Source organism: Anguilla anguilla, chromosome 7, assembly GCF_013347855.1.
Source record: "Anguilla anguilla isolate fAngAng1 chromosome 7, fAngAng1.pri, whole genome shotgun sequence".
Lineage (NCBI taxonomy): Eukaryota > Metazoa > Chordata > Actinopteri > Anguilliformes > Anguillidae > Anguilla > Anguilla anguilla.
The window spans coordinates 38,641,376-38,663,544 of record NC_049207.1 but is presented as its reverse complement, the minus strand read 5'-3'; the positions used below and the strand labels follow the sequence as shown (position 1 = coordinate 38,663,544).

The following is a 22,169-nucleotide window of genomic DNA, read 5'->3' as shown; positions in this document are numbered from 1 at the left end:
CGTGCCCCCGGGATGCGCGAGGCAGACAGAGTGGTGAAGTAAACGCTGTGAGCTTTGAAAACAGTGACAGTGATGGACAAGGTTATGCGACAAGCGCGGTTTATATTGCACCGTTTATAACGTTAATGTATGCATTCATGAAAATCCAGATTTTAAACAAAATACAATCAACAAATTTAAACATGATCATAGAACATAATGATTGACGACAGACATGCTTTGTCACCCCGTTGGTCCGAAGTGTTTTATGTCACAAAATAGTAAAATGTCGACTCACATTTGAGAATTAAACAACACTTACTCGCTGGGTTTGTAGTATGAATATACTTTATCGTTGCTGTAGGCTAATACGTTCATACCATCCTCCTGGTAAAGGACATTTGTGAATCATTTGATGGTAAGCGGAGCGCGTGCATCAGTGGTATGGTTTACAGTTCTCAAGTACCGTCCCTTCACGTGACAGATGTCAAAAAGGATCGTTTGACCCAACTTCAACTGAAAGTATTGATTGCGCGAAACGATGGCATGTTCGAGTATCTGGTTGCATTTTGTCTTAGGAGAGGGATATTCCGTCTGTGCTCACACGTATGGCGCAGATTTACTGTGAAAATATTGACACCGAGTTGTAAGGCACCACATCCTCGAGAACCAGGCTATTTGGACAGCTAGTGGACCGACAAATCTCTTGTATTGAAAATCAAATCAGCATAGCCTACTATTACTATCTAGGAACATAATTATTAAATAGCCCAAGAATGTCCCACAGCCTCACGAAATAAGATAAATCATCATGGAAACTAAACCTAGTATCGGCTGTTTCTATAAGTTACCCGAGTTTCCTTCATCCATGGTTGTCAGAAACTTGTAGACATGTGTCAAGTTCGTGTTTTCCTGCTTATAGAAGTTACGGGACGTTATCACAGAATAGTTTAGTTAAAAAAAAAAAAAAGATTTTCATGGGGGACGCAAATTTTCCATTAAATACTATTTATATTTAACTTGAATTACGTAAACGATAAGTATTTACAAGCTGTATAGCCTACATGTGAATCAGAATTATATTTTTTTAATCGAATGAAAGTTGTAACAGTAGCAACTGTTTAACAATCTGAATGAAGAAATTGCAAAACAGTTTTCAAATATATTTTCTTCAGTTATTAAGACGCATTAAAGACCTAAAGTGAACTGGTTATCATTATGAAGTTGGCCTATAAAAAGTTAAAAGCTTTTGCAATATCGAGGTTAGCTGTAGTGTACTTTTAAAATATTAAATGCCGATTAGTGACCTTTTGTTAGATGGACTGCTGAAACAAATGAGCAAATTGGGCCTGCCACGATTTTGGCATATAAATACTATAGGCTATAACACATATTATGAAACTACGATCAGTTTACCTAAATGAGTCCATGCCAAACTTGTGACTTAGAATATGTTTATAAAAATTAAATACGACTTGAGATATCAACAATATAACTAATTAAAAGATAAGCGCTTTTGCAGTCGTACTTTAATAAGACTACCAATTTACTTCCAATAATAATAATAATAATAATAATAATACTTAATAATAACGGTCTTTACTCATTTGTGCATGCAAAGTTACAATTTAGAGCGGCCAATTTCCCCAAAAATTGAAAAACACACATTTAAATACGTTACTTTTACTTTAGGTCATATCAATGTTTTTAGATGTGCTGAATGTGAGTTCTACATTTTCTAATTTAATAAACAGGTTGTTAAACAGATTAATGAATCGCTTATTAACGGATCATATTTTATGAAGCGGTTTGGCTGGATTTAAATGAAACGTTTAGTGGTTAAATAATTGTAAAACATGCAGTTAAACCTTAAACAAAACTGTTGTGCTGCTTACTGTAATATAATTACTTTTATATTTCGTTTCATGGCAAACTATTGGGGCATATGTATGTGTTGTTCGGAAATGCCAGGCTTGTCAGTAAATCTGGGCTTTAGGGAAAAAAACCCATGGTTTGTCAGAAACTGTTGGTGATAAGTGGTTTTCGGTTTGTTGTAAAGGGCGAAGGGGCTTTAGGGTGATTTCAAGCGGGATGATAGGGAGTCAGGGATGTACAAGAATACAATTCATATTTTTTGTGTATCTATGCTCGTGTGTTTTTGTGTTGGGGCCGTGTTGAAACAACTCGCATAGATTTCTCGCGAAGTGTACGTATTTAAGAGGAAGAGCGTTTTCCCGATGTTGGCTGTCAGATCTTTTCAAGTTGATCAAAGAGCCCTTATCCATTTAGCCTAGGGTTCAAATTTAAAAGTAGGGGTCAACTGACTCACTCTGTCAGGCGCGCTGCTTGCAGTGGCCACACAACCTGCCCGTGAGAATAATGCAAAGGAACCGTCTCTTCTCCACGAGCGCTCCCCACGTGGCGCTGAGGGGGGTAACCAAATTGAATTACTCGTTTATGTTGCCTCATTTACTCCATTGGTTTTGCGTTGATCCCTGTGAGGAGAATTGGACACGATGCTTGTCTTGTGTCGTTGATTAAGGAAGCGGTCTGAACGAAGTAGCATACGTAAATAGTTTTCTCGGAGCAATTGGCTCAGTCTGCGTAAAACATTAATAAAAGACATTGCCTTGACTGTAGCATCTGCTTGGCGCGAGGCTGCACTTCAGGCTATTTGCTCTGAAGATCTATGTATTTAGAAATACTTGGATAAAGCTACAATTTTTCTAGGCGCCTGCTACATGCTACATGTTGTACGCCTTCCAACTGTGGAAAAGTTGTAATTTTTTCCGCAGCTCACTGCAATAATGTCATAGTTGCAATAAGAAGGATTTTAAAATTGGGGTTATAGGTGTGGGAACGCGAATGATAGTGATTGTGTGCAAACAGAAGTAGAAGGCTATGGAATGGAGGACAAATCACGTGGATTTCCAAGACATCAATATAAATTGAACAATAAAACAACAATACAAATAAAGGCCCTATGTGGACCTTTTGAGGATTGCTTAGATCGACTGTAAAAGCTGCTTTTACTTTTATACACACAGACATATAAGGATTTCCTTTCAAGAAATTAGTATAATGAGTTCACCATATTTTGAAGATACCCTCATGTTGTATTTGAATATAATCGATCAATATAATCCATAGATCTATGTATGTGTCCACTTCCCATCGAAAGTGTTATTAGGGTAACTACTGAAGTGGTAAGGCACCATCTGTTAAAAAAAGCATTTTGAAAAATATGAATCAAGTAAAATAAAAGCATTCAAACATAAAATACTCACTTAATTCATAGGGTGAAAATAGCAGAGTTGCTCAACACAGAATTTTGTATTCCGGCAAAACTGACATAACCATATCAAAACTCTCCAAATGTTAAAACGATTCCCATACTGCTTTACTAGCAATCTGGTGAATCTTGTAGCACTGTCTCAGAATCTGTCTGAATAGCCTCATTTCATTGCATTCCTTTTCAATAATCGACAGGGATTGTGTTTATCCATTAATCCCTTTCGTCTGTGCAGACAGTTGCTGTTGAGTCTGTTGTGCATACGTCAAATAGCTTTGATCAAGAAATGATTTTCATTTGTGCGGGCTACCAATGATGTGTTTCAGCTTAATTTATGTTAAAAGTGATAATGAATATCAAAGTTAAATTTGTTATTCATTAATAAAACATAATTGAAATGTATTGATGCCATTAATAGTTTTGCCTAGGCTAGTTATTAACATTGCTTATTTGCTTGAAGGTGTCGTAAAGTTTGGCATGCATGTATAATACCTTAGAATGCTCACTGCATATCAATTAATGCAACAAACTATTAGTTGAGTTTTCCATACCTCTTTAATATTGCCTGTCTTAGAGTTATGAAAATGAATAATATATGAAAAATTAATAAAATTAATAATTCAATAATATTAATTAGTGGGGCATCCGTATAAGCTGTGACTGACAGCACCTTTGATAGGGGAATGGAAGGAGAAATGTGGCTGATTCAGAAAGAATACGATTGTAATGCAACTCATTCAGCTATCCCACCCCACCTATGAGCCCAAAAACCCCCTCTCCTGGGCTGCTATTCGCAGTCCTGAGGAGGTTGTTCTGGACTGTAGTATCCCAGCCATGGAATTTGGGAAACGAACTGGCAAACACCACAGCTAATCAATAAATCCATGTCTAAAATAAGCCACCTCTATAAAAAGTACAAATGCTTTTTTCTTTGGAGGCGGACGGTATTTTGGGAAACGTAATGCACACGCAAACCTTTAAAAGGCTGCTCAGAACTTTCTGTGCTGTGCTCAGAGATTTTGTAATTTTGGATAGAAATGCATGATAGGGTTTAATACAGTCATTTGAACAGCACTATAATGTAACTTCCCAGCATTAACATTAGAAACTGTTAGATATATGTGTACTGAAGTATGATCACATATATTTGAGCTGGACTCCCATGGGCCTGCACAGCAAAATACTCGGTGTTAAATCAACTATGAAACAGTGTATCTAATAGAATGCATTTCAATCCTTTTTAACTAATCTAAACTCTGACAGAGGTGATTTGACATAATGCTTAAGAAGGCCCCTTTTCCAGTTTTAGCCTAAAACCTTCATTCAGTCTAACTTCAAAATGTGTTTGACTCTTAAATTTGAGCATTTTGACTTTGAATCAGAATCATTTTTGTTTCCTTCCCAAAGATGATTCATTATCAGCAAACAACAAAGGCAAAACATTTTTTTGTGAGAAATTTAATCTTTCTTAAGTTTGTTTAACAATGTTAAAGACATTGCACCTGAAAATCTGACCAAAAATGATTAGGAAGTACCACACAAGCTACCCCTTTTCTCAGTTTCTTTAGTTCCTGTTGGGGCAAGGAGGACCCATGTGAGTTTTTGAACAGGACCCACCCTGTTCCATGCCTGCATGTTTTTTTATGATTCACACAAAGGTTTACAAGCAGCGGTGAACTTGTAATCAGTCACCCTCTGTCATGCTGATTCCCTGGTCTGATGGCCTTTGATCCGTGCATCAAGCAGCAGTTATGTAAAACTTGAAATAAAAAAAACAAAAAGCTGACATTCCCTCACGTTACAATAAGTAATCTCGCCGCTGAAAATACTATTGATGCTCCTCTCATAGTTTGACTAATATTATAAATGCGATTTCTTTAAACACTAGCTTGTGGCTTGTTAGCTTATAACCATGATGACCAAGGGACATGATTATCAAGGTGTAGTCTCACAGTCACACGAGAATGAAGGTATGTTGCTACAGGTGATTCAGACAATTTACAAATAAAAAATAGATTTTATCCCTAAAAAGAAATGCACTGAATTCTCACTCCTTCTTCTGAACCTCCTTGACTGTAACAGACAGGAGCAACAGGACAGTCCTTGTGTTCATGCGATCGTCGCATTGTATTTCTCAGCCAGAGTCGTGTGGAACAGACAGTTTCAGAGTAGGTCCGTGGGCCAGTTCATGAGGCCACTGGCGGCTTCCTCCCCTGGTAGGACAGAAAATGTCAAGCGATGCGACAGAAATTGAACCAAGCTTGGCACAGAAGATAAAACGTGACAGCTGAGATGGTGTGGAAGACACAATATTGACTGTAATTGATTGCCTGTTTTTTTTTTTTTGTTTTAGTGTGTGTTCATGGTTGCAGTGTTGGGAGTCACAGTTCTGCTCCCTGTATGCCATGGCGGAGCTGTCACACAACTCCCTTCTGTCAACAGTTTTATTAACGCACCTTCCTTACCAACAGGTGCTTAACTGGATTAGAAAAGGAAAAGACTTACACGCGCGTATGCACGCAGCTGCACAGTTGCATTCTGTTACATGTTTTAGTTGGAAATTGCGTATCAGGGTAGAAACCACAAGTCATCTAGTGGCTCAGCCGCAGGGCAGAAATTACGGGCACTGTGCCCTTGTGGTCCGGAAACACTGTAACAGTTGCAGCTATCAGGAATCAGTTCGGTGCATGAGTCCGTAGGTTTGGTAGATACGCAGCTGAAGCTGAACTGCGCAGCTTGGCAGCAGGTAACCTCTGAACTATGACCTTTACCATTCCCATGCTCCAAATCATGAGAAGCATATTATATCTTCCATATTCTGGCTGTTGGTCAACCGTAATAAACTGCAGACTCGTGGAGGAGTGAGGTGCAGGAAAAAAATCCATATAGCAGACACAGAGACACTGCTGTCTATCATCAATATAATAATAATAATAATAATAATAATAATAATAATAATAATAATAATCATAATTTTCAGTTAAAGAAACAAATTCAGTGATTAAAACTGTAAGTGAAAACATACCTTTTATTATATCACAAGCACTTTTGTATATAGGCGCAAGAGTCAAGAGGCAGTTCGGAACAGTGTTAAAGTCAGAACACAACAGTAAAAACACAGAATGCTTTAAAAAGAGCGTCGCACTTACATCAGTGAAGTTCGGATAAAGCTTAGCCTATTAAAACAAAGCATTACCTGGATATCAGTTTGCCCCATTTCTATTGGCTGCGCTACATTCAGGACCCTGTCGCCCAAAGTGTCTGAGCTAAAGGGAGTGAGTGAAGTCTCTTGTGACATTTTTACCTTGGGACTCCTAGGTTAGGAAGCATCTGTCTGTGTTCACAGTAACACGCATCACTCCTTTTTCACTCACAGGGATTCTCACATCAGCCTTCAAGAACCCCTAAACCTTGTGTTATGGCTGTCACAGGCCTAGCAAGATGCAGAGCCTGCTGTTTTTTCTGCATTCTCTATATGACCAGGGAATAAATTGGCAGAATTTGACACAACATACTGTTTGTTACACCACAATAAGTGTTATGTTTGTAGTTCATATGTTCAAAAGCAAATATTAATAATGCATTTTTTTGTTTCTTACGCCTCAAATAAGTATTTATTGTTTTGACAATCGCTACTCTTATTGAGTATGATTATCAAACACACACACACACACACACGCACAGAAACAAAAATGTCTCAACATGTCATTTGCCTAAATATGTTTTTTTTTCTGCGCAAAGTCTCTGGAAAGTCTGGAAGTTGTAGCAATAATCAGTCTAGAAGCAAGGCTGCAGAACAGGAACCCTCGGATACGTTTTAACACCTGCATTTGCTCTGGAACTCTTGCTGCTAAGACTCAGGTGCCCCTTGCAGCCCCACAGAAAGGAGAGCTCGGCCACAGCTGCTGGAAGTGTGTAAACAATTAGCCAGCGTCCGGTGGCCTGCGACTCTTCACGTTCCCATTAGAGGGGTACAGGTGACCGGCTAATGGTTTCAGCTGTAAGCCGCTAATTGTGCGCACAAATGTTTGCGAGGTATGCAAGCAAGCGGGGCAGTGTTTGTGATTTGCGGTGTGCCTACAGCAGGCGCGGGTGTGGTTGATCCCCTCCTTGCTTTAGCAGCAACTCCAAGAAGTTTCACAGAGACAAGCGCAGGAAATGATGAAACACGGGGGCGGGGAGCGGGATAAAGTATTCTGCAACTGGCAGAGCTCATTGGTCTGCAGCATCATAACGTTTGGTTTAAGTAAACAGACTATGAAGCGAATAAGAAGGGAATCACAGAAATTCAGTTCAGTTTCAAAGATTAATAAAATACTCCTGGCCCCCTATTTTGAAATAGATTTGAAATGCTGGTAGAAATAAGTACAGCTAGCCGTGAACAGAAAAAAAATATTTGTATGCAACAAGTTTGTGTAAATTTGAAGGAATGCTGTTTTTTTGTTTAATGTCAGGAAATTAATTGTTTGAATCACAGCATGGTCAATGCTTCCTGTGGACCTATGCATAATTCCAGTGTTATGACATTCACATGCTAGATTGGTAGAAGCAGAAACAAATTGCAATACATTGAAAAGTACCTGCTGATATATGATATAATAAATGGTATTTTTTATATTTTGATTTTTTTCGCTTAGTCAAAAATCTAGGCCATAACTATCTTAATGTCATGCACAGGGATTTTCCCCTCCTAAAGCTGGTTTAAATCTAAGTACATAAAAAAATCAACCAATCAATAAATAAATACATAAATAAATAAAGCACATTTCAGTTATTTGGGATTTCACATTTTACTTTTGAATCATGCCATATGTTCTGTGCAGTTATGAATATGGGAAATGTTTCTGAGCGGAAGAACAATTGCTCTTTCTGGTGTGAGAGCATAGCAATAGAGATTCAGCTGGCTGATTTTTTAATTTCTGCATCTTAATCGTTGTAACGTTCACCTGTGATTTGCTCAGCAAGCACCAGGAAATAATATCACGTTGCTAAAAATGGTTTACTTGTCTTGCTGCAATTATGAACAAATTAGACATTAGCTGGGAGCATTTAGCTACGATTCTTAATAACCTTTTGTGATTAAAGAGTCGGTGTATTATATTATATTTTCCACATGCTCAAACGCCGGTAGACACCGCTGCTTTGAGTTCTGCTGTGTGTGTGTGTGTGTGTGTGTGTCTGTCTGCGAGTGTGTACATGTATTTGTGTGTGTGTGTGTTTGTATGGGAATTCACATGTGTGTTTATGTGTGCATGCCTGCAAATGCATTGTGTTTGGTATGTGTTACGTTCCCAGCCTATACACTTGCCTGTGCTTATGTGTACATATCAGATGTATGTGTGTGTGTGTGTATGTGTGTGTGCATATGTGTATGTGTGTGTGGCCATGTAATTGCATGAGGATAGAGCTGGGAGCATCCAGCTAGTGTTGCAAAAAAAAATGTAAAAAGAACAACCGTTTTGAGAATCTATATTTGTCATTTTCACAAAGTTTTTTGTTGTGAAGGTGAATTTGAAAGGGTAAAGCTGAAAAAGCTTGAATTTACTACACCATGGTGTTATGTTTTAATACTGAATACAATCAAAATCAATTCTTCGGGTGCAACACACTTTGTCCTTAATGCTAAGTGAAAGATTTAAACAGATCTTTCAATTTTTCATGTATTTGTCAATATCATCTCTTGTCAGGCAAATTGCATTTTGTGAGTGCTGGGAAACAGTGCTTACCTAAATGTGTTATAAAGGAGACACTGAGATCAACCTAGTGCTTGTAAGAGGCCTTAGTTTAGAAGACATTGTTTGTGACCCCTCTCAAATCAGCAAAACTGGGTCACCGTTGCGTAATTAAACGTGTGTGAATGTCCCAAAACCGTTGCTGTGTTTGCTTTGTAGATATTCATCCTGTTTTCAGTGTCTTCCGAAGCCACTCTCAGCTTTGCTTTGTGACTGTCGCACTGACAGAATTTAATTTTATTTGCCCACTCAGAGAAGAAAGATGAGATGTTGAGAGAAAGAGAGAGAGAGAAGGGGGTTCAGGTAACCGGGCATACGTGTGTGTGTGTGTGTGTGTGTGTGTGTGTTTGTGTGTGTGTGTGTGTGTCTTCTTTGTGTTCATGTTGTTTCAATTCTGATAGAATACAATTTACTCTGATAGAGTACATTAGATCCCTGTTGGAGTCATACAATCTGTTCGGTTTAGTTAGTTACCAATATTGATCATTTACTGTGTATAATATAATATACATTGTATAATGGATGTTCATATGTATCTGAGAATGTGGATATGTGCGAATGTGCATGAGTGTTTTTGTCTGTAAGAGTGTACATATGTATGTGCAAGCTTGTGGTGGGGATTTGCATGTGTGGATATTTGTGTGTGTGTGTGTGTGTGTGTGTGTGAGAGAGAGAGAGCATATTTGGATCTGTGTGTGTGTCTGGCTGAATGCCTTTACACGCGCAGTGTGTGTCTTTTTTGTCAATGTAATAAGATTCTCCGCTACTATGCTCATACAAACATAGCACTTCTGGACGAAAGAAATCAGATTGATATCGATTTTGATTAGACGGCTGTCATGCTCGTTCCGCACGGGACTCTCATTAACCGATTGAGTGTTGCGTTAATCTCTTGAAATCAGTGGAAAGCAGAACTCCACCGTCCTCCGCGCTTGCTGGCTCTCCGTGGCTATCGCTCGCAGTTGTTAAGTGGTTCGCTGATAAAAAATAATACAATTGACTGTTTGCTACTGGCACTAATGTGAGCTGTGAAGTAGCCCGGCCTGAATTTTAAAAGACGTTACAGAATGGCGAGAGTGGACAAATTAGAACTCTTGTTTTTCGGTAATGGCAGCGAGTACATTCTTCCTGGTATCTCATTCCAATATCCGTGATACACGTCAGCAAACAGTAGAATACAGCACGCCTATCGATTGAACAAGAGTAATCAAAAAGTCAATAGACTTTAGTGTGAGAGAGCACTTTATGTTCCATTATTTATTTGCCTAGCATGTGCCTTTATACAGGGCATGCTTTAATATAGGGTCTACCGTATTTCAGCATTGAATTCAATTATACAGATAGATAAAATAAATAAAATAAATAATAAATAATACTAGCGGATGAAGTACTCATCAAGCTTCATAATCAATCAAGCTTGAACAATAATCAAGCTTGCGATGGCAGCACCCCTCCCGGGATTGAAACCCATGCGGATTGGCTCGGAGCTGAACTGTAGTGCTTCTCATGTGTGGATATGATCTGCTTGCCTGGTCTTTGACCTGAAGGTCACTGGAAATTTTGTCAGCAGCGAGGAGTTTGAATGGTATGGACTGTGAACAGTCCAGTGAATGTCATTTTCTTTGTCTTCCTGTCCTGGTCCTCTTTGTATGCTGCAGCGACCCAACATTGGCCCAACATTCAGTCGGTTACACGAACGCAGATGCTGTAGCGCTGATCTGGTACGCTGGAGCACATGTTACTGTAATGCGTGCAGCCTGGGAATTTGTATGCTAATTGTGACCCTGTGTCTTGCCGGTCAATCTGTGTGTCATCCACCAGGGGCTAGTGATCCCGCCCCTCCACCCACTGCTGTTCCTCCTTGAGCTCAATTGAACAGAGGAGCGTTTGATTAAATGCTAAAATGTGGTATTATTGAACTTTGCTTCGCATTGCTGTTGATGGCTAATGGTTGCAGTGTTGGACACCCAAGCACAATGATCTCCAAGAGCATGTGAGAGGTTTGTGTACTGGTCATTGAATCGTAGTTGAGGGTTTGGTTCCAGGAGGGAAGTAACTTCTGTAAAATACCTGGCTGTCTGCAGATAAATAAAAGAAACCCTCGATAAGGGGTGTTTATATGAATAAATAAAAAAATAAAAAAATCAATACCATGTTTTATTTTGCGCTAACTGTATTTCAGGAAAAACGACTTGTGCCATTGAATCTGTTAACGCATGTTTTGTGTATAGCCATGTAAATAGGCCTCGTGCAGATCCGTCTCTTACAATGTTTGGTAGTCTGCACTTGGCATGGACCGCTTCTCTTCAAAGATGCATTTGTGTTATGGGCACATTTTGAGCACATTTGTGGTTTAATCTGGCAGACAGACTGATAGCCACAGCTCAGCTGGACGTAGAGGCTGATGTAATGGATGATGATAGCATTGTTCTATTGGCCGATGCCTTTGATTGGCAGACAGCGTAAGTGAACATCTGTTTGAATTCTGAGGAAAGGAGGTCAAAACTCTGCGGTGCCGATAAAGATGAATGGCCGAGTGGCATGGTTTTGATTTATGCTGAAGACTAAAGCCCGCCAGAATCAGTGAACCTGGATCAGTTCATTCTTCTTTTGCAGATAGATCCAAGGCTGGGTAAACTGATACCGCATAAACACAAGTGTGTGTAAATTCACCTACTGCTGCATTTCATTACTTAACTTTTAATCTAGTTCTCATAATTCACTTGAATTCAAATATGCTATTTTATATTTAGTTTAAGGTAACTTATCAGCCAGCATTTACAGTATTAAATACAATACCTGTACTTGGAGTGCCAATGAGCCTAGATTCAATCTAAGAAATCCACTTTGTACTTCACTAATAAGAATTTAAGCAATCAATTTCAGGGATTGTCAGTATTTTACATTTATCATTTTCCAATAATTTTACTATATTTGATGCTTGAAAGCAATTGTACAATAGGTAAGAGGATGCAATGCTTATTTAAACTTGAAGTGAAACTTGACAGAGTTTAAATTTTAACTCAGAGAGAAAGACATAGGTAAGGTAAAGAGAGCAACATAGAGAGAGAGAGAGAGAGAGGGCAAAAGAGAGAGGAAAGACAGAAAGGAAAAGCAGCTTCGGTGTGAGATGGTCAGAATAGGGTAGAGAGAAAAAGGCCTTTAGCGTTAGCGTGAGACTACGCTGTCCAAGCGGAATGTCTCTGGTTCCCCTCTCCCATGACACATTGCGAGTCGTTAAGCAAAAACAGGAAGCTAGGTCTGTGCTCCCGGTTTCAACTCATTAGCTGTTATTACACACCTAATAAGAGGTAACCAAACATGCAGGAGAGAGGGTGCCTGCACCCTGCCTGGGAAAATATATGCAGAAGTAATTGTATCTCTCTGAATAAATTACCCTCTCCCCCCACATACACATACAGTATGTGCATATTTTATATTCCCTCTTGCTTGTTTGCTTGTACAATTAAAGTAAAAAAAAATGAAATAGGTCTCTTCTGTCCAAGTGTTCCCCCTGCTCTTGTTTTGAGAATGAATGCATGCAAAATCTGTAAAAAATGTAGACGAATGGTTCCCTTAGAAGTTTCCCCCAGTGCAATGTTTTTATGGGACTAGCCCTGTGCAAAACTGCTCTCGTTTCATGTAGAAGCCCAAGGTTTTTGACTTTGTCATGAGACTTTGCTGGTTGTGAGCTGGAGAGAAATACTGGGTTATTCCTGGTGAAAGAAAGAGTGAGAAAGAAAGAAAGACAGAGAGAGAGTTTGTGTTTGTGTGTGTGTTTGGATGTGTATGTGTGTGAGAGTGAGAGAGAGGGAGAGAGAGAGAGACAGAGAATGTGTGTATGTGTGTGAGAGTGAGAGAGAGGCAGAGAAAGAGAGAGAGAGAGAGAGAAAGAAAGAGAGACAGAGAGAGACAGAGAGTGTGTGTATGTGTGTGTGTGTGTGTGAGAGAGAGAGTGTTTGTGTGAGCGGGTAGCTAGATTTACGCTTGTTTATTTGATTAACATGGTGGCAGAGGGCCAGCCAGTAGGTGATTTTTAAGTGTCGCATTTGTATAAACAAGGTGACGGTGTTTGGCTCATTAATTGCATGTGGCCGTCCGTTCTGTAGGTACGAGTGGGGCTGCAGCCGCTAAAGACTTCCCGGTCAGACCCCGTTCTGTCACCTGATTAATGCCCGGGTGACAGGGCTGTATGCTTCCACCACATACAGCCCTGTCAACCCCTGTGCTAGTTCCAGCTCTCTGCTGTGTTGACCAGCAAGTGGTTCATGGGGTCAGGGGTCAAGGGTCAGGGGTTACGGACGCAAGCAGTCACGTTATGCACTCTTTACTGCCTGGATGTATATACACAATATATACGATAACTTCAGCCCTAATTGCACAACTAGCCCTCGAGGCCGGCCCTCGATTTCTGATATTTTAAAGCTTTCTGATAACCCTAATTTGTATTTGGAAATGTTTGCATTTGAAAATTACACAGTTTTTTTGATTTGCAAAGTATTTCTTCAGGTGTAATGGGCTGGGCCCTGTGAAAAGGAAAATGTCTCAATTCACTTTCATTCAAATTAAACCATGGTAGTGCAGCAGAGCATAATAATAATAATAATAATAATAATAATAATAATATGCTTATTTTTTTCCCAATCTATGTTCATCAGTTGAGAAAGTTAGTCTTGGACGTATCTACTAATATCTGCTACTCTGAACCCTGCGGCTGCTCGAGCATTTAGGGGTTAAGGTCTACTTTGGAAGCGGGGGCAGGGAGGGGGGGGGTGGTCGTATTCCCTTACATATAGCTTCCTGCATCAATCTGCCTATTCTGCAGCAATAAATCGCCAATTGCAGATGTGATTTTAATTTTAATGTGAGATTAAGATTTGCTTAATTTGACCTCTGGAGATGATGCAATAAGGGGTCCTGGAGAACTGCGCCGTGTTACGAAAACTCCGGGCCAGACGCGGTGTTTCTTTAGAATTCGGCCATAAAAAAATATGTCAAACGGCATGTACGGGAGAGCTGGCGGGGCGCGCCCCTTTTATTCGTTCGTTGTTCGGCCGTCTGTTTGCCGCTGATTTACAGGCGCCCGGCGCCTGCGTAAAGAAACGCAGAAACATCGATACTCTTTTTTTATTATACTGAGTGCCGGCGTTCCGCTGGCTGGCTCACGCGGCGCTCGAAACGGGTGCTGCCGCAATTAGCATAATTAAAATAATAATGCTAACAAGCTTTCCGTGTCGGTGGTTTTATGCCAGTGGAAAAAAAAAAAAAGAAAGATCTTAATGCGCGCCGGCTGGCTGCAGTGCGTTAGTTCCCCCCGTATCGCTCACCGTCTCGTCGTGTTGCAAACGTTCTCGCGGCTGCCTCCGAATTGTGCTAATGGTGAGGGAGGAAAGAAAAAAGCCTTTCTGTGAACGGTAAAATCCGGAATGATAAAATACCGAGTTTGTGTTTCGAGAGGAGTTTGTGACAAGTGCTCCGTGGGGAAAAAAATAGCCGTCGTGGAAAGAAATGTTTACTTTAATGATAACGAACGCTACTTAAACATTGTAGTGTCTCTGGCACATGTTGCAGGATTCAAGGATTTGTGACAATTTTTTTTTGTCTGCTACTTTGTAGCCTTTTATAAATAGAAATATATGTATATTTCTGTTGTAATTTATGGGTTGGGCAGTTAAAAACAAAAGGCAATGCTATGTTTCTTTTCTTACACATATTCCTTCTACCTTCTGTGATATCTCATACACTCACAAGCACACGCACACATTATTCCCTGTAAAATCACAGACTATAATGAGTGCATTAATTTAAATTTTTTTTTTTGCTTCTTCTCCACGAGATCTCATCACCCGCTGTGAATTCATAACCTTCCTGCTTAAATTTGCTTTTTTTCCCCCTTTTAGCACAGAACTCCTACTTCAGGAATTAGCTTTCAACAGAATGGGTTACAAATGAGGTATTAAGCATTGGTGATGGGGGTTGGGAAAGGTCAGGGGCTTTATTAATCAGGTATCATGGGAATACTTTCACAAACATATACAGAAATCAGGCGTATTTCCAAAAAGCTAATCTTTCTCCTGTTGGAGAGGGGAAATCCTAAAGCTTTTAAGGAATAATATTTACGATTGTCATTTTTATTGTACTTACTATTGGCTTTGACTTTTTGAAATAGGAAATTGTGACAGAGTAAATGAAGGGATATTTAATGAATCCCTTCAGAGCTGAACTGGACTTGTGGTTGTTGCGGTAATAGACTATGACTGTTCGCATTGATTTGACAGAAGAACTTCTTTTGCCTGCAAGCGTTTTGTGGGGGTGGTTTGATTAGGCCGTCTGTACTTGATACAAGAGATTTACCCTCCTGCAACCTTCGAGTACACAGCAGCTGTAATACAGCCTCTCCTAATCTCCATTGTCTAATCCTTTCTTTTAAATTGCAGTCTTTTGAAAACATGAAACAGTGGTTTGTGTCGTCTTCACACCTGAGAACCTCCTTCATCTCACTACAGAGCAAAAATCATGTTTCTTTACCTAAGGAAAGTGCTTCACAGATATATAGCTGCTTGTGTTTACTGTTAGAGGGGACACAAGTAAGATAGGGTGGGCCACAAATATTTCAAGTGAAGTTCAGCTGACGGGCTGGGAGGGCCAGGCTGGCGGCAGCTCGATGGCCCCACCAGGCGGCCCCATTCCCGCCACCCTGCGGCTTGCCTCAGAACCGACGGTGTCGGAGCCTTGTCCTGTTGGTTCGTGGAAGGGCGAGACATGCGGGACTGGTTTGATTGACGGTTGAAGGGAACAGCAGCACACGCGGTGGGAGAGGGTTGGGCAGTGCTGGGGGGGGGGGGGGGGGGGTTGGGTATTGAAGGAGGCTGCGGGTCCCGGCTGCAGTCAGAAGCCAAGGAGACAGACGGGCCTTCTGGGGCCTGTGCCTTGCCAAATGTCGTGCATTGTTACCGAGGAGACAGAGTAGAAAAGCAGAAAAGAAAGGAAGCACAAACAATGAATATAAAGACTGGGGCCAAATCTCACTGTATTTCTCTCTCTCTCTTCTTTCTTTCCCCCCTTTCCCTCACGCATTCTCTCCCTTCTTCCTTCTTTTCTGCTTTAACTTCCACCTCAAACTCTCTTCTCGTTTTGTGACTTCTCATCATTCCCCCCCCTTCCAAATCTCTCCCACTTTTTCACTTTCCTCCTGATTTTTCTCTCCTTCCACCACCTCTTCCCTCCTTCCCTCCCTCCCTCCCTCCCTCCTTCACCTCCTTTCGCTCTTCCGTCCCTTTTCCCGCAGCGGCGTGGGCCTGGCCAGGGCTCACTACGAGAAGCAGCCGCCCTCCAACCTGCGCAAGTCCAACTTCTTCCACTTCGTGCTGGCGCTGTACGACCGGCAGGGCCAGCCCGTGGAGATCGAGAGGACCTCCTATGTGGACTTTGTGGAGAAGGACAAAGTAAGGCCCGCGGTCGCACACGGGGGGAGCGGGAAGGGAGGGGCCGAAGCCAAAGCAAACGGGGAGGGGGGAAGAAGAGGTGGTGGGGGGGGAGGGGACGGTGTAGTTTGGAAAGGGGCCGAATGTCAGAACTCTGGCACCGCTCCACCCCCCTGTTCCTCCAGGCCCCTGTTCTTTCTGTCGAACCTCCGCGGGGCGAATCGCTCCCTCTCTCCTGGAGCCCGTTTGTTTTCCAGGTTGAGCGGAGCCGAGCTGAACCTGAGAGAGGGAAAAAAAAAACCGCTAACAGCCTGGAACCCGCCGCTGGGACGTGAGGCCTCTCAGCGCTACGCCGGCCTAGCTTCTTCCACGCAATCCGCATTTAGCCATTTAGCACACACTCTTATCCAGGGCGATTTACGCAGCTTGCAGCTTTTTAAAAAAATACAATCTGTTTATACAGCTGCATATTTTCTGGAGCAATTTAGTTTAATTACATTGCTCGAGGGTACAATGGCAGTGCCTGACCCGGGAATCAAACCTGAAACCTCACAAGTTTTAAGCCTAGTTCCCAAAACATCATACTACACTGCCCGCCATTCAGTTCCATGCATATACCTGGAATGTTATTGTTACAATGGAGCTAAATTACCTTGCCTAAAGTTACAACGTATTCAAACATGTGACCGATCCTTAGTTCACGTCCAGGGCTTTAATGGCTGCAGCAAACATTGGCAGTAATATCGCCATTTTTCGCACTGCGTGGTGGCTTTTTATGTCGAGGTTGTGCAAAGTGCATTTCCGCGTTTGCCATTGCACTCTGCTACCGTCGTGTCTCATCTTTCTCGACAATTAACTTGATATCGACAAAGTGAATGAATGAAAATCGATTTTAATCTGCCAAATGCTCTATCAAAACATTTTTTTTAAAATTCGAGGGTATAATGTATTGCTGCAAATCATATTTCATTAAATAAATTAGAGCCGTGCACTTGCACATAAAAGCAATTTCTCCCTTCCTGTGTGGATGAAAATTAAGATGCGAACAATGTTTATCATGTGAATGTACAGTTATGTTTTACAAACACAAGACACATACACATGTTAAACATTATTTTTAGCATATATATATACATATATATATATATATATATATATATGTGTGTGTGTGTGTGTGTGTGTGTCTGTATGTATGTATGTATGTATGCACATACAAATGAACATATAGGTCCATAAGCCTAATTAAGTAGTGAATAGTGAGGCTAAAGGGTTAGTGGATACTTACAACTAAATGGATACTTACAACTTATTTGGATGATTCTGATTATTACGTTTACTTTGGCAGTTCATTTTACCTGAACAGTTAATCGTGAATCCTATCCAAATGTGTAGAATGCAATAAGGGTATGGTCGTACGCACTTCATGAGGAGGGAGAATTATAGTTAGTCAGCGCTTGAGCAATTACCCATAAATACACACTGGATTTCATTTGAAATACTGCCTGATGTTGGTTATTCAAATGTAAGAATTCATGTCAGTTCATGTACTTGAGAGGATATTCAGCACTGAATCAGTCACACTCATGGAGGTTATTCAGTTGGGCCCCACCTGTTATACTGTGCCGTTGCCCTACACCTCAATGTTTATGCTGTCTGTAGTTCACCCTGTTAGACACACTTCTTTCATTCAACTTAAGGGGGCAGTATAGACCCCAATGCTGTTGCTTCCTCTAAGCAAAAAAAAAAAGCACAGCTTGCTGTATTTCAACTTGATCTTTCACCTGAGGATGCTTGAATAGTGTTTCCAGGTGTACATGTTCCGTGTTATCAAAGTATTGGGGAACAAGTTATTTGTCACCGATGGCTAACAGGGGAGTCAGAATGCAACTCTAGTCATATCACTGCGCTCTTTCCATGTATAGTGACCCATTTCTAACATTTTACCTTACTTCAAGAAAAAAAAACATTCAAAATTGTATTGGTTCTTGTTCTATTGCCCTCAAATTTAATTATGAAGAATCACGATCATGTTATGCATTAGCAGCCTGTTGCAAATTTAAAAGGCTTTTCATGTTGTCAATGATTTTCGCACCACACTATTTGTACTATTAATTACATTATCCATGTACCAATCTGACATGTGTTAACAATATAAGGGGGTTCAGGAGGAGAGGAGCTGACCTATATTGGGAATTGAATGCAGATTTCCCAAAACGGAAACAGGCACAGCTACTACCACGTGGGTACAGGGTTTAGACCCTCCAGTCAAACTTCGATTGCCACAAAATTATTATTTGCAGTAGTTCAACCAGTATTTATTTAGTTAAGCAATGGTTCTCCTGAAACTCTGAATACAGTGCGCTTGGTGTCGGTTGAGTATGATCGCGAGTTGGAAGGTTGTTTTTCCAGCAGTCTGCCAATTGCAACACTTGAAAACGTGCTTTTGAACGTTCACAGCTAATTGACCCAGTTTTACATGTTGCAATTGCTGGCAGCTTTAGAACATCTGTGCCATTTGTGCCTAATTTTCCATGCTTTCTTGCAGAAACTTCCAGAATATAAATCCATCACGCCCAGAACTTATCCAGATGCATTTGCAAAATTTTGGATGTGTTTTTGTGCAGTTTTAAACACCACTCTTAGGCATTGATGCTTGTATGCTTTGACACTTCTTTTTTTAAATCTTATCTGACATGATAATGGGAGATGTTGATAACTTTGATATGTGAAAGAAAAGTCTTGAGGATGCATTAATACAAAAGTTTATTATATGTATTATATTTTATATTCAACTCTAACAGAGTATATATGAGTCCAATAGAGACCATGTGTACTCTGTTAGAGTTGATTTAACCCTGAAGATTTTAATGTGCAATTGGTAAATTCAAGGGAAAATAAGGTTTCAGTAACCCAATTTCAAAATTTATACAAGCAATGTAAAAAGGAACTTGTGAGAGGGACATTTTGCTTGAGTAACAGAAGTGGACCTCAAAGGCCACCAGTTTTGTTATGTCATAATCAATACAATTATGTTCATGCATGACCTAAAAACTCAGGTTTGCCAGTCACACACTATGGTGTATGTATGGCATAAACGATTTTGGCATAATACAGATTTTGAGTCATTGTGAGGTATTGTTGATTTTCATTTTGCTTCAGAAATCCATAGTGAAAAACTAGCAGCATTGTCACATTAAAGTTGCAACCCAGAATGGCAAAAATCTACTGTGTATAACGAGACAAAAACACTTGTTTAGATCTTTTTTAGGTCTAAACATTGGTTCATCTGTTGTTCTGCACAGGAAACACTATTTGGTATTTGAGCAGGTTTTGTGTGCAGTAACAATAGTGTTTTTCTCACTCAACGCTCCCCTTACTACCTTGCATCTGGTACCAGTTAATTTATAAGTATATTAATTTTGTCTCGGAAAAACTTATGCACAGACGCTAGCATAATCAGTGTACTTTACCTATGTGGAGAAGAAACAGTTGAAATTGGCAGCTTGTGTACATATTAATTTTTAAAAAATTACATTTAAAAGAAATGGCAGTTACGAATTGTGCCAAGTCACTGCACGATGGGCTCTGTAGCTGACGATCGATCCTCTGATGGACTCGACTGTGAGTCATCGACTTCCCACGTTGACCGCACGATGTTACAGGAAAGATGGGGATGGTCAGACGAGAAGAATATCTCACTGACGACAACGGGTAGGCTGTGGGCACCTGGGGTGCCGTTGGGAGGAACAAACGCGAGCTCGCCCTAAACTTCAGGGAAAGGTGCCAGTATTGTCCCGCGGCTACGGGCTCCTGTTCAGCTAATGGCATAAACCGGTGCCCAGTTTGCTCTGAGCCTGAGGGACGATGCCACCTGAGCCGTGCGTGTGCCCTCGTGGCATTTCCGAGCGATTCCTTCCAAAACCAATAAAGAGAAAGGGTTTTTTGCAGCCTGGTGCTCAGTAGCAGAACAAAATGGGCAGTTTTGAGTTCCTGGGTTGTGAATACAAATATGACGTGCAATCAATTTATGCTTACCCTTGTTGCCATGACTACCGAAATGGGTGCCAGGGCTGTTTTAGGAAAGAAGGGCACAGGGGGTAGGGTCAGCCCACCACGGTTGGGTAGGACCCTGGCCAGCTGGCACTGTCCGTTTCTCCGCCTGTCCTGCCAGCTCACCTCCGTCTCCACCTCCGCTGTCTCCACCTCCGCGCCCCCCTCCCCCACCCCCACCATTCCATCCTGGACCATCTCCAAAACCGAATGGCAGGCTTGGCACAAGCCCGCAGAGAGGAGAAAGAGAGATGGAGGCGAGGGCGAAAGGGGGGGCTGAGAGTCGGGTCGTGGTCCCAGAGTGAACCTTAACGGCGTTGTGAGATGGAGTCGGTTTCGCACCGAACACGGTCAAAAAAAACCTAGCTTCTCAAAGCCACCTTTTCTCATCCTCACTGAATCTTTCTGGTAATTGTTCGGTGTGGTCGGACGTCCCATTTTTTGGGCTGATGTGCATTTTGTTTTTGTCCCTCTCTGCACCTCGTGGTTAGTGCTGGGAAGCTGGGTGGAACAGCTGTTTATCCTCACTCTGAGAGAGACAGGGAGGGAAAGATGCAGATATTGAAATTCCGGTGCTTGCCTCTCAGAGAAGCACCAGTGGGCTCTGGAGTTCCTGAGTGCACCAAAACAGCGGTCTCACAAGTATAATTTGGTCGAAGTAACTGTCAGGGTTATCCTCTGGGCTTTTGGGGGGAAATAAACCGCATAATAATGTTTGCCGCTTGATACGAGGTCTGAAATTTTGTTACAGGCTCTCAGCAAATACACTGATGGTTTTTTCAAAATGTGTCAGATTTGTGATTGATGTCTAATGATGTGGTGATATGTGGAGGCCAGGGACTGGTTATGGAAAATTGGAAGAAAGCTGTTTTTAACTCTGCCTCTTCGCTCACCTTCGCTCATCTCTTCCAGAATATTAAAGGCTGTTGAAAGATGGTTGCTTAAATTAATAAATAGTGTACCTTAGAGTTGCATTTTGACTACATTATTTAATTGTGATATGAATTTGTTTTGGTTTAAAATGAAAAATAATGTTTTATTTTATGTTGATATTTTATTTGAATATGATTTCTAAAGCATATTTTATTTTTATGTAAATAAATATATTTTTAAAACAAACACCTCAGAATGTGTAGTGAATAATCAGTATCAGCAAAATCTCAAATCAGTATAGACCTGATTTATTACATTTATTTAATAACTCAAAAAAAGGACCTATATAAATAGTCTTAAATAGTTATGGACAGTTTTTGTAGTTTTCCACACGGGACAACCTTGGAGACTTTTTCCAGTGCAAGGTATCCAGTGTAAGATAATGAAGTAATCTTATTACAGACAGGATGGTGGTTTAATTTATAACATATTTATGCCATGTTTATATCATGTTTATATCACTTATCTTACTTATTATTGTCTATTACTCCCTTCATAATAAAATATCATTACCTAGCAAACTTATTGCTTGATAATGAGCAATGGCTGAATTTGTCTCAGTTGTGACGGTGAAGAATCAGTGTCAGACTTTTTTGTCACTGTGGAAATGTCTCCCTGCAAAGTGCAATGTCTGAACGTGTGAACTAACGAAGCGACTGGGCCATCCTGATGGAGGACAGGAAATACCCACTAGCTGTGTTCACTATTACTTGGATTAACTAACTAGGATGCCATTTTCTTCTCTCTTTTAGTGCACTG

General features: G+C 40.8%; 1 protein-coding gene across 3 annotated transcripts in view; it reads left to right on the top strand.

Annotated features, from left to right (window-relative positions):
* Nucleotides 1-22,169, top strand: part of LOC118231812 (transcription factor COE3-like) — a 127,877-nt gene that overhangs the window by 772 nt on the left and 104,936 nt on the right. For all 3 annotated transcript variants that reach the window (XM_035426086.1, XM_035426085.1, XM_035426084.1), the window contains exon 3: nucleotides 16,292-16,448. In XM_035426086.1, the coding sequence (XP_035281977.1) occupies nucleotides 16,292-16,448 (157 nt within the window). The remainder of the gene's footprint in view (nucleotides 1-16,291; nucleotides 16,449-22,169) is intronic.